This window comes from Fundulus heteroclitus, chromosome 11 (assembly GCF_011125445.2).
Source record: "Fundulus heteroclitus isolate FHET01 chromosome 11, MU-UCD_Fhet_4.1, whole genome shotgun sequence".
NCBI classification, from domain to species: domain Eukaryota; kingdom Metazoa; phylum Chordata; class Actinopteri; order Cyprinodontiformes; family Fundulidae; genus Fundulus; species Fundulus heteroclitus.
Genome location: NC_046371.1, coordinates 14,692,941 through 14,706,398, shown reverse-complemented (window position 1 = coordinate 14,706,398; position 13,458 = coordinate 14,692,941). Strand labels below are relative to the sequence as shown.

At 47.8% G+C, this 13,458-nt stretch overlaps 1 protein-coding gene across 1 annotated transcript; it reads right to left on the bottom strand.

The window, feature by feature from the left end:
- slc7a3a (solute carrier family 7 member 3a) lies at window positions 1-6,490 on the bottom strand (the record flags this gene model as incomplete). Its single annotated transcript, XM_036142909.1, is given in 11 exon segments — window positions 1-129; window positions 231-339; window positions 414-588; window positions 673-894; window positions 2,136-2,238; window positions 2,545-2,684; window positions 2,765-2,987; window positions 3,936-4,051; window positions 4,135-4,315; window positions 4,582-4,743; window positions 5,882-6,490. Coding segments are annotated over 11 exon segments (1,927 nt in total), but the record flags the coding sequence as incomplete, so codon positions are not given.
- Window positions 6,491-13,458: the final 6,968 nt, after the last annotated feature.

Genomic DNA, 13,458 nt, shown 5'->3' with positions numbered 1-13,458 from the left:
CACTGTCGTCGGGGGCGCCCTTGTAAATCGGGCTTTTGTTCTGCAGCGCCGGCTCGTATTTGCCTGAGGGCGACCCGTTGTTTGCTTCGCTGCTGTTTTTAATACCATAGAGGAAGTAGATGGCGAACCCTGTGAGAGAGAAAAGCCAAGACAAAGGAGAATAATGAGCAAGTTACCCTCATTTGAAGAATAGAAGGAGGAAACAGATTTGGGTGGGTGTTCAAACGCACCGATAACCATCCAGACCGAGAAGCGGCACCATGTGGCCACGTCCAGCTGCATCATGAGGTAGATGTTGACGAAGACGCTGAACAGGGGCAGCCAGGGAAGCAGGGGGACCTTGAGAGAACAGCGATAGCGTTCAGGAACTGCTACCAGTACCAAAACACGCTCACAGAAAGCAGATATCTTACTTTGAAGGTGAGTGCCTCTTTGCTCTGCGGCTGCCTCCAGATGATGATAACGCAGACGACGCAGAGCAGAGCTAAGATGATACACGGTGTCACAACACCTGCGTGCGCGGACAGCAGCTGCGGCAGACAGTTGGCCAGGATGATGCAGAGAACGGTCATGAGAGCAGCTGTGAGCACGGGGAGAGGAAGCAGACTTAGAGCGGTCTGGATGGGACTGGAGCGAACAGGTCGAGTGTTTGGCTGAAGCCTTACAGATAAGGCTGTGGTAGCGTAGACGATGGTGCCGGAGGTTTTAGTGGGGCTGTTTCCGCTCGGACTGAAGAGCAGCTTGGCGGTGAACGCCTCTTTGAGGGGCCTGTCTTCCATCTCCATGCCGTACTCGTCTCCGCTGTCCCCTCCGCTCACGGCCACCTTCTCGCCTTCCACCAGCTCCACCAGCTTCTCCGTCTGACTGGACGAATTCAGGTTGCCGGGCTGATACCTGCGGAGCGAGGGGAAGAGCGGTTATTTTAAACTGTCATTAGAGTGAATAAATAAATAAAAATATTTGAATGAGTCCAGAAGAAAAATGGCTTCCGTGCTGTTACAAAAATTACACCTTTCACAAAGAAAAACTTCAAAATAAAAGAAAATGAACAGGTTTCATGTGAGACGATCAAAGTGTCTAATTGTGACGTGGAAGGAAAATTGTGTATGGTTTTAGAAATTATTTATGAATCAAAATCTGAAAAGTGTGTGGTGCATTTGAACTACCGTATTTTCCGGACTATAAGTCGCAGTTTTTTTTTTCATAGTTTGGCCGGGGGTGCGACTTATACTCTGGAGCGACTTATGTGTGAAATTATTACACATTTTTACCGCGATATCATTACACCTGTTATTTTCACACCAAACCGCAAGAGGGCGCTCTAGGCCTGTGTTGAATCAGACGTAAGCGACGTAGAAGCGGAAGTGCCGCGTCTTCTACCTCCGGAGTTAACGGAGTTATCTGAAAGTGACACCGAGGATGAAGATTTCACTGGATTTTAGTTATTTGGAGTGACACGGGCGCTTTGGTTAACTTCTTCGCATGTTATTTATGCCATAGTTATCTGAATAGCTGTTAATATGTTATGTTAACATACCAGGCAGTTGTGTCATGTAGCATAAGCTAACCGTACAATTATTGAGCCTGTTGCCTCCGTTCTATTTTTATTTAAAATTGCCTTTCAAGATGACATGTCTGTTCTTGATGTTGTATATTATCAAATAAATTTCCCCCAAAAATGCGACTTATACTCCAGTGCGACTTATATATGTTTTTTTCCTTCTTTATTATGCATTTTACGGCTAGTGCGACCTGTACTCTGGAGCGACTTATAGTCCGGAAAATACGGTAAATCTTTATCCACATTGTTGCAATTGCTGTGAGTCCATCAGCCTTGAACAGAATGTCTGTGGACATTTAATTTTTAAGTCACTCCACACATTTTTAATTGGATTTAGGTCTGGAGTTTCAAGAGACCAGCTTCCCTGTCCCTGCTGAAGAAAAGCGACATGATGCTCCCACCACCGTGGGGTTTGGTTGTGTTCGGGATGATGCGGCGCCTGTTCCCCGTCACGCCCAGTGTTTTTCAGACAAGCCAGACTGATTTCACTGGATGTCGTTTGAGTATTGGAGCAAATGGGGCCGAACGCAAACACACGCCAAACTTCTCAATTTGAAAAGCAGAAAGTTCTCACCTGAGAATTAGGACGCAAATAGCCACTAATGAATACGCCAGCAGGGTTCCTATGGACATGAGGTCGACCAGGGCTGCCAGATCGAACAGGAAAGCCATCAGAGCTGTGAGGAGGAAACAAGATTTTAGGAAAGCTCGCACTGTAGATGTGAACATTTAGAGACTTCGTAAACCATCTGAACTGCTAGTTCCCCCCCCCCCGTCTGCTTCAGGAGGCTTTATTGATCCTGAACTGACAGTCTGACAGACAGGCTGCTTCTAGGGGCTCAGAACAGAACACAGAAGAGCTGGAGCCTCTATAAGCTATAATTAAACACTCTAACGCAGCAAAATGAACCCTGCTGACTCGCTGCGATGACAAAATATAGGGAGGAGGACACGCAGCCTACCAACAGGCAGAGAAACGTTACCTGCAACGATGCCGGAAACAATGGTGGCCAGCACGGGGGTCTTGGTGCGAGTGTTTATCTTGGACAGAACCCGGAACAGCAGTCCGTCCTCCGCCATGGCGTAAATAACTCGAGGCATGGGGAACATGGAGCCAAGCAAGCTGAGAGGAGATCAACAGTGAGCACAGCTGCAGAGCTTTGACGCCTCCTGGGCGTTAAGATTCGGCTTTCCTTTCCTCACCTGGTGGACAGAGCGCAGAGGGACCCCACGGCCACGATGTATCTGGCCGGCGCCCAGCCCACGTGGCTGAAGGCCTCGGGCAGGGGGCTGTCGGTGTTCAGCTGGTAGTACGGCATCATCATGGTGAGGGCTGCCGACACGCCGAAGTACGCGAAAAAACAGATGAGCAGCGAGGCCACGATGCCGATGGGGATGGAGCGCATGGGGTTCTTGGCTTCTTCGCCTGAGGGAAGAAAACAAAGAAGGGCGGATGAGCTGCGACTCCGGTTTCACTCATGCTGGCGTAAGAATAGTGAACGTGGCCAGAGTTGCTCAACATCTTGAAGAAATACGGAAGTAAAAACAGTTACAACGGCTTCACGGTAAAGGTACACGTGTTATCCAAGCCTCAAACCTGAACATCATTCACTAGCATTTTATATAACAGACAAACACAAATTAGTGCATCATAATAAAGTAATAGAAAAATGATGCGTGGGTTACAAAACTTTTTACAAGGGAAAGTCTAGTGTGCTCTGATACCCTTAAATCCAGAGCAACAGATTTAGCATACTAAGCAAAACTAAAAAAATCTAACAGTACACACCAGAGATCTGCCATGTGGCATTCATTACAGCTGCATGTCGCATGTCTTTGCCAGCTTTGCACATCTAGAGATTCTTCTTTGTCCATTCTGCTTTGCAAAAATAGCTGGAGCTCAGTCAGATTTGAGGCAGAGGGGCTTGTGAACACTTCTCAGCCACACTTTTCCCTTCCACTCAACTTTCCAACCATATCCTTTGATATAGTGTTCTGAACTGCCAGCTTCAGAATTTATACAATAGATGAGCTTCACTTTTGAGGTGAATTACAAAATTTTTTTTTTTTAATCGTTTTGTAATTTACTGCGATGCACTTGTGTGTACTACTTTGTGTTGGGCTTTACAATCCTAACAAAACCCCAATAAAATACATAGAAGTATGGGCTTGTAATAGAAAACGTGATTAGTTATAATTAGAACTGCATCAAAGCAGCTAACACTAATTGTGCAATTATCACTGCCATTTCTATGCAGCAGTCTTCTTTCACAGTGAAATGTGATCATATTTGACAGACACTTTAGATCAGGCCGTGGTCAAACGGGCATTCGTGTTGCTCTATTTGTACCGTGGAAATCTCAAAAATACTCACTTGTTGTGGCAATGCAGTCAAAGCCCACAAAGGCGTAGAAGCAGGTGGCAGCACCAGATAAGATTCCAGCGAGCCCAAACGGAGCAAAACCACCTTCCCCAAATTCTTTCTCAATTCTGAGGGGAGAGAGAGAGAAAAACATTTAGAACTCAAAACACAAACTAGAAGTACTTTTTTGCCAACAGGGTCCGATACTTACTGTCCTTGGCTGACGTTGGTGCCGTTCCTGTACTCCAGGTAGTCGTCTTTCACGAGGTGCCAGTTGTCCACGTCGCCCTTGACGAAGCCGGATATGATGACGAACCCCAGCACCACCAGATTGATGCCCGTGAAGATTTTGTTCACCAACGCGGACTCGCTCACGCCGAAGGCCAGGAGCCCTGAGCGAGGCAAGAGATTCGCATTCAGGATCAGTGACTGCGCGTGCTGTTGCGTGGGCAGATATGTTCCGAGAAGCCATCGCTCGGCAACAGCAATCCTCTGATTAGATTTCCCAAACACTGCTGCTGGCATGTGACATTAGCTGAGACTGGTGTGACAAACTGTTCTGGCGGACTCCTAATAAGGCCTCTTTGGCTGCATAACCGAGCAGGAGGGTTTTCGTGCCCTTTCGCTTAAAAAACTTTCGAGCTCTCGGCAAACTTACCGGTTAGCAGCAGGACTAGGATCAGGGCGAACAGGTCCGGGTACTCTGCTAGCACTTTTCCAGGCACTTTCATTGCCATGGAGGCCTTAAAGAAGCTGGATATTTTCTGCTCGACCAGGTTGTCAAAGGTGGAGCTCCAGGCCCTGGCCACGCTGGCCGTACCTAGGAGGAGACAGAATGCAAATGAGCCGCGGGATCGGCTTGGCATGGTAGGAGATCATATGAGTGGGTCTCAAAAAAGCTGAATACCATCGAAATCTTAATTCATTTCACGAGTTCAGTTGAAAGAGTGGATGCTATTTAGATTTAGTACATACAGAGTGATGCATTTCAAGTAATATAATTTTTCTATTTTAACAATCGTCCCTTGCAGATAAGGAAAACCCAAAATTCAGTTTCTCAGGAATTTTCTAATTTATCTAAGCTGTACATCCTCTATCTCTTTTATGTTTCTCCTCCCATCACGTTTTTCCTTCCACTAAATTTTCCACGGACACACACTGTGAACCGCCGGGTGAAGGGTGTCGATGACTGCCGGACAACGGACTAGTCAGCAGTATTTCCCACGATTCTGCCAAAACGCAACACATCTATAGTTGTAACCTTTTTCCATTGGTCAGCCAGTCATTGTCACCCTCCACAAGCAGAGCGGGCATCAAAAGGTCATTAACTAACTATGGTGGTTTCCTACAGAGAGCAGCACCCGAGCATATCACTGGAAAGTGAAGTGGAAGGAAACTGTGCTGCGGAAAAAGGTAAAACCTTATTTTTATTGATCTGGTGTAATATGTAAATTTTCTTTGTAAGCCGGATTTGGGTTTTTTTCTGAACTACGAGCCATAACCACTGAAATTAAACAGAAAAAAACCAGCTGAAATCAATTCCAAAAAAAGTAAAAAACAAAGCAACTGGACTTGTTTGTCGTAGTTGAAGACGTTTCGCTTCCTCTCCAGGAAGCTTTCTCAATTCAAAAAGTCTGGAGTAATGTGGAGTAACAAGCTTTATACTACTGTCCAAACACCGCTCCCTGGCTTTTTGAATTGAGAAAGCTTCCTGGAGAGGAAGCGAAACGTCTTCAACTACGACAAACAAGTCCAGTTGCTTTGTTTTTTTACTTTTTTTGGAATGACCATGACCTGGATGACTGAGAATCTTCACCAGCTGAAATGAATCACAATGTGTACTAAATCATATGAGCTTGATCTTTGTGAACTGGTGAGATGCATAAACATTTTGATGGCGTTCTAATTAACCGACATCTCCCTGTTCCTCAGTGATTCCACCTAAAACCGCAGCTCACCGATGACGTAGGAGAGGATGAGGTTCCAGCCTGTTATGAAGGCCCATATCTCCCCCACCGTCACGTAGCTGTAGAGGTACGCGGAGCCCGTCTTGGGGACGCGGGCGCCGAACTCGGCGTAGCACAGGCCGGCCAGCATGGAGGACAGCGCGGCGATGAGGAAGCAGAGGACGATGGCTGGCCCCGCCTTCTCCCTGGCGACCTCGCCCGCCAGGACGTAGACGCCGGCGCCCAGCGTGGAGCCCACCCCCAGGGCGACCAGGTCCAGGGTGGACAGGCAGCGGGCGAACTGGGTCTCCTCGTTGGAGAAGTCCAGCGGCCGACGGCGCAGCAGGTTCTTGCCGAAGCTGGACAGCATTTTGGCCATGCTTGCTCCTGATTAAGTGTGGCTGCGGGAAAAGGCGATTCTAGCGTAGGCGGGGGTGTGTGTGTGTGAGAGGCGCTGCTTAGACACGACACCTGCCAAGCGCTTCGGAGCGGGGCAGCTACGGAACAAGCGGGGCTAACAAGAGGCGCTGGGATGCTGCTGGTCCTCCGGTGCGTGCCGGGTCTCTTCGGCGGGAGTTGCTGGAGTACACGGAGCGGGCGGGGGCGGCGGCGGGGATGGCGGCGGGGATGGCGGGTGGTCCACGGTATTTGGAAGCAGCAAGATTAGGACCTGTGAGAAAAACACAACGAGAACACACGGACTCAAAACAGGGCCTGCCATTCAGGGGCTGCCAAAGCTCTGCTCGGATTTAAACGGAGATTACGGCATTCTTCTCGTTTCTACGACAGGAAAACCGGGGCAGATCAGGAGAGAGGCGCAGAACGCATCAGCTCTGGCAGACGGATTGGGTTACAAGGACGTCCCTCTGTGCTGCCCTCGTCTAACGATTCAGCTATCTATGCACTAAAACACGTTCTCTTTCAACATATATCGCACTGTTAGATAAAAAAAAGCGGTCTAAAGGGTTTTTGCAAAAGTAGTCACACCCCTAGAGCCTGTATGAGAAGGTGGAACTGGTCACACCTTCTCACACAGGGAAGGGGAAGCTGATCAGAGTTAGTAAGGAAGTGAGGGGGTGACTGCGAGAGGCATATTTATCTGGTGGAATGAGATTCTGTCAGGACAAATATCTGTCAAATATCTGTCTTTCCCAGACGACCGGGCTATGCTGCAAAGGAGATGGTGTGGGAACGTCCGTCACTGCGGGTGAGAGGGCGACTCTGGATGAGAGCATTATAAACATTTCAGATACTGACTTGGATATGGAGTGAAAATTCTGCATCTCCACTATATCTAGATTTCCACTTAGTTATGCCCATCTGTTAAAGGTTTGTTAAAAAGAAGAAGAAGAAGAAAAAGAAAACTCCCCCCTCCTGACACGAGAACCTGTATCCATTACACGTTACACAACTTCCAGGAATCCAGCCATCTTTCTACCTTTTCGCAGCTCAGTGTACGATCACGGGATCGCAGTGGGGGCGCACGGAGACCTCGTGAAGACAAAAGGAGACCCGGTACAATCCTGCCAGGCTTGATTAAAAACTTTCTCCCCCCCCCCCTTTTTTTTTTTTTGTTGCTTTAACAAATAAACCGCCCGTACGACACGCCCGAGGGCAAACAAAAGAAACGCCTCGCCTGAGCCCGCACCGCTCCCTGGCTGTGAGGCCCGGGCAGACCGCCGCTGGCTCCCTGTTGATGTAAGAGCCTGGGAACGGCTGTGAGGAGGCGATGGGGTTCGAATCGAGCTTATGTCAACAAGAGAGAGGTGGGGAGGACAGCGTGAACCGGCAACGCGATAAGGTGAACCTGCGGCAGCGGGGAAAACACTGAGAGAGTTCAATACACTCAGGAGACCTGCGGGAAAGTTTCAGAAGCCCGCAACTGGCTTTAAAGGGACAGAGACGCTTTCTGCGTCACCTCAGCTAGAGTAAACATTAATGATTAGATCGGTTTGTGGAAAGACGCGATCGGTGCGCCACAGTCCAAGGACATTCAGAGGAGTCCAGCTGGAGGGAGCAGACTCAAGGTTAACCGCGCTGTCGTACGGATGAGGAAAAGCACACAGACGCATTTCAGAGTTACGTACAAGCCCTAATGTAAACCACCAAACAATAAAGGTGTGTAAGCTTTATGTGCGCACAGGCTCACACACACACACACCCTTCCAAGAAGCCGCGCCTGACCCAACATCTACGACACTGAAACCGGTCCTGCGACATTCCTGCAGCCAGTTCAGGTGTAAAAGCTCCGACTTCGCATGAGTAAGGATGCCGGCGCTGGTACGCGTTAATTCTGGTTGAAGTTAGTCCGGCTGGGGGGAGTTGCCTCCACTCCGACCTGCTCACAGCGACAGAGAGAAAGTTTGCTTAAAAAAAAAAAAAAAAAAAGCTTGTGGGTGTTGGGACGAGCGCGTTGATGGCAGGAAGCGCAGATCCCACTTCTGTCTCGGTGCGTTGTGTTACTCTGCTGTGGGAGATCACGCGGAGGCATGCGTGCGCGGCGACAACAATGTGACGAACGTGCAAAGAGCGGACATGTAACTCCTGCGTGGAACGCCGAGGACAGCGCCGGTGGATCTGTTCTGCAAAATGCAACAGTATTCGGAGGTGAAAAAGAAGCTAAATTATCAGAGAGAGCAAACAAACTTGCTTATGACCGTTTGATTCGATTCTCCAAACAACCGACCTTTTGTTCTGCAGAACAATAACAACAACGTGTCTGAGATTAGAGTAACAGTCAAGAGAACTGAAAGTTGATAATTTAGTTATAAATAAGATAAAAACAAATTCTTAGGGAGTCGAGGCTTTATTATACGACTAGAACAAATCGTCCTTTACCGGACTGCCTCTGGCGCGATGCAGAAGAATTCACGCCCGACGTTTCCACGCAGGAAACGCTTGAGAGCAATGCTGAAACATGGTGGCGGCAGCATCATGCTACCTTTCTGACTTAAAGTAGTAAAAATGCACCTTTTTTTCCAACTGCTTCTCTATTGTGAAGGTCTAAAAAGCACATTGATCTACGGCGGACGGCGCGGCTGCAATGGGGCCTCAATGGGAAACCTTTCACGGGGTCTGAGTGCTCTAAAAGAACGTCCTTTTCAGCATCTGTGGACTCAGAGGGTTTCAGAAGAAGTCCTGCACCCTGTCTGAGGCCCTTAAAGCGCTGACACCCGATTCCTTCGCATATCAGCCCAATCGGTCACTTTGCTCTTCAGTCGGCGAAGAGGAGACGCGAAACCTTAACCCAGCAGCACAGACCGGACCGTTTCGTGGACGCGGTGTGGACAAAGTCTGCCGTCTACAAAAAAAAAACCTTTTTGCCCGGAAAAGAATCAGAATCAAGTTTAATCGCCAAGTAGGTTTGCACTTACAAGGAATTTGAATTGGTATTGATGGTGCAGACAAAAAATAAGAATACAGTAAAATAAGAAGTAAAAGGATATATACACGGAAGCTGAGGATGTGTTTTCTCACCGGTTGACTTTGGTGCCACAACATGGCGTGCAACCCAAAAAGCTCCCAAGTTCGTTTTAAGCAGAAGGTCCGATTTAAAAAAGACAGGAGTCTACCTTTGGCCCCCTTTAGAGTGCAGGATATGAGCTCGCACGATGTTTCAGTACAGACGACACTCTATTAATAACCCCCCACAACAACAAAACCAGCGATTAATCAAAGACCGTCTGGCCCGACCAGATCAAAGGAGAATATCCTGCCCCGTACCGTTTAGGATTGGGAGAAATAAAAAGACAAACACTGGGAAACAATGAAGCCAAAGCAACACGGCGGAACCGCACCGCCGCCACAATAAACACGCGTCCCTCTGAAGACGCTGGGAAACGGGTGCTGGGTGGAAATGCTTCCACTTCCAGCGGCATTTATCCACTCGCACACCAGGAGCCGAGATCCGAGGGGCGTCGGCGTTGTGCTAATAAACACACATTAACAAACTACCCGGCCCCCCGGCTGGCTGTGACCCGCTCGCAGGGGGTTCGCCCAACGCCACGGAGGTGCTTGAGTACACCGAGGGGCGCCTCGGATATCTACCCAGCTCTTTTTTCTTCTTCTTCTTCTTTATATAACAGTAGAGCAGACCCAGAGGGGTCATGATGGGTCTCATTAAACGAGCCATCGCCGCGGCCTCGATCACGTCGGCACGACTCTAATCTCTTCCTTGTGCTTTTCACGAGGGTGTCCGGTGTGTTCGGGTCAGAGACTCCACCGGCCCACACACGTTTTGGGAGAGAGCTGTTATAAAACGACCAAAACTTTACAGGGAAAGTAAATATTCTGTATGATCACGCGGTTCTGTGTTTACACCAGCCGGGTCGCTGCTGTACTCCGTCCCTCACCAAGAAGACTCAAAGAAAGGCTCTTTATGCCGGGGAGGAGCGGTAACCCGTCAACTCGGGCCAACCGCGCTCCGGTTCAAACAGGCTTCGCTGCAGCTGCTGCCACGCACTGCGCAGTAAGAGGATTATTCAGGGGGGCTAACAAACCTGCTAACCTCCTTAGAAGATGTTTCTGCGCCGCGCTCTAGCCCCAATAACACCTGGCTGTGTTTTGACGGCAGCCTCCGACGATGACGCCGCCCGCCGTTTGTGGTTACAGACCTGGGCAGGAAGAAGGCTGTTCCACAGCGGCAAAAAAAAAAAAAAAAATAGAAAACAGAACAGTGACGGGTGGCAAACCTTGCTTCTTACAGGGCTCTCAGAAGAGAGATTAAAAAAGAAGAAGTTCCAAACAACGCCTCGGTTGTAATTGGCTCAACGTGTGTCAAGCTGCGCGTGCGTTTGAATACATGCTAGAGGGAAACTCTCTATAGGGCGTGAATCTGAGTAACTATTCACCCATCAAATACGACCACAGGTTCCGGTACGGTAGAGCGAGCCTGGAAACAAACAAATGCTCTGGGCCCAGAATTTTTCTAAGTAGGACAAAGCAGCCAGATTAGCTGGGTTTCTTTGGCCCGAGTCAGATGGCTGTCGCTTTGCCAAGCTTGATTTGTCCTGAGTTGTTGTTGTTGTTGTGCGTGTGTGTGTGTATGTGTGTGTGTGTGGGGTGGGGGGGGGGGTCCTTTTGGGCATGACTGTCTTGTGAATCACTGCGTCTAAATGTTAAATATCAAATAAAGCTCAGATCAGGAAGGACGGATTCCCCAGAGTCAAGACAGAAAGACAAAAACATCGAAACCACTACGCTCCTGATGTGTGTCATCAAAAGCACACTGGTGCAAACTGTGGTGCAGTTTGCACCAGTGTGTGAGAGGCTTGTTTCTAGATGTGATAGCCAAACAACACCCATACCCCAGCAGGGTATAACATGGTTTGAGGTTCTTAGAAAGCTCGAACCATGTTTTTTTTTTTTTTTTTTAGATTCCAAAGACGGAGGTGGAGACTTTTTCCCAGACAAATGAAGCATAGAGTACTGCCAGACTGCCCCTCCCCAACGTGTTGCTGCGCCCTGCTGGTCAGCTGGCTGAAATATGGTTACTAGACTTCTCCCTTGCCTAATTTGGAAATTATGAATGACAGAAATTGCCCTGCGACAGACTGGCGACCTGTCCAGGGTGAACCCCGCCTCTCGCCCAGTGAACGCTGGAGACAGGCACCAGCAACCCCCGCGACCCCATGAGGGATAAAGCGGTTTGGAATATGGATGGATGGATGGATGAATGACAGAAATTATTTTTAAAAACTTGCTTTTATTTCAATCTTCCCGTCCGGCAGGTTGACCTGAATTGATAGCAATACACCACAAAAAGTGTCCCACTGGGTATTTAACACAAAGCATAATAACAATGCAAGCTGTTACCGCAACAATTTCCCCCCTTCGGGACAGATATGGTGAAAAGTTTCACGGAAGCCCCGGGAGTGCATTAGCAAAAAAACAAAGAAAAGCAAAGAAAAAGATATCCAGCCCAATATTGTAGATTTCTATTGCAATGTTTTTCGTAAAGATGCGGCGAAACTGTTTTTATTCTACTGAAGATGATCACAGTGTGAAAATCTCATGGCACCGTGTGCTATCTGGAGGACCCACCAGCTGCACAAAAGGAACATGACGTAGATTAGACTGCGAGAAAGAACACGGACCAGAAGGAGTGAATGTGACCGGGCAGCCCTTTAGTGTGCAGGTATGTTGGGGGAAAAAAAACTATTATATTAAAACTTCTTTATGACAGCAAGAAGATTAAAGCTAAAAAAAATAAAGAGATGGTCCTGGTCCTTCTAAAACTCGTGTGCAACCCGACTGAGAGAAATAATATATGTTTTATTAACCAAAACCTACACAAAAGACCCCAACAAAGCCCCCCCCCCCCCCCCCGGAGGACTTTTGTTCCCGTATCTGTGGAAAAGGCCGACCGCTGAGACTGAACCGGCCGACCTCTCAGATCACCTGGCAGGACACTGCAGCTTGTGCCAAGAGCCGCTCTCTCCTGTGTAATGGAATGTGACAAACGAAGAACCTGCTCGCTTTCCCATGAGCAACACCGGCTCCGGGACCCGAGAGCGGCGGCATTAAGCCCGCGTAGCATTAGACAGGATAAAGCGGGCCGTTTGGCACGTCGTCGCCACGTCTCAGATGCCAAGGTGAGGCTGCTAAGCTGCAGCGCAGCGTGAAGAGAAAGCCCGGGACCATCTGACTAAACAGAGGAACTCTTCTAATGAATCCAACTTTAAGGCCCACGAATAAAAAAAAAAACTGAACTTTGTGAGGCGTAACATCAGAAAACACATAATATTCGTTGCCGTAACTGGCCGTGCTCTCCCCTCCCCCACCTGTTGCTTTAAAGGAGGCCATATTTGACTATAAAAACATTTATTTTCACGAGAAGGCAAAAGAAGAGGACGGTTTCTTTGAGCTGTGCCTCCCACAGTACAAAGGCTTCAATTTGTCATAAATATTTACACCGGTCAAAAGTCAAATGGATAACTTTACTCGCAAAAAAAAAAAAAAAGGATCATTTTAAAAACTATTTTAGGTTTTTAATGCATCCATTCCATTTGTGAGAACCCAAAAACGATCACCTGCTGCAGAAGGATGCAGCAGGAGGTGCACCATCTGAGCAAAAAAAAAAAAAAAAAAAGAAGAAAAAAAAGAAAACCACCACTGGTTGGCACACTACGAGTGGCAAGTCTCCCACGCAGCAGACAGCCCGGCTCCATCACACTTAATGTCAGCTCGTTCTGCCCGCGTTACCGCTAGAAAGATATTATGTGCGACCTTTTTTTGCTTCAATCTGTGCGTGAAAATAACAAATACATGTAATAGATAACGCGGATATTAATGTAATAATCGACATGTTACAACGGTTTTTTGCAGCAGTGGGAATAACGGTTGCATTTTTGCTTTGAAGAGACGCAACTAGATTATGGTTTATATTTGTGTTTAAAACTTTAAAAAAAAAACTGTAATTTAAAGATGATTTGGATCACCGGCAAAAGTGTTTTTTTCTTCTTAATTGGGGCAAAGTTATTACAGAGAAGTTAACATCTTTTTAAAAAAAATTAAGTAGAAATTAAGCCATTTGACTGTTAGTGACAACAATAAGCTTTTAAAAGAAAGAGCGACCCACCTCATGTTAT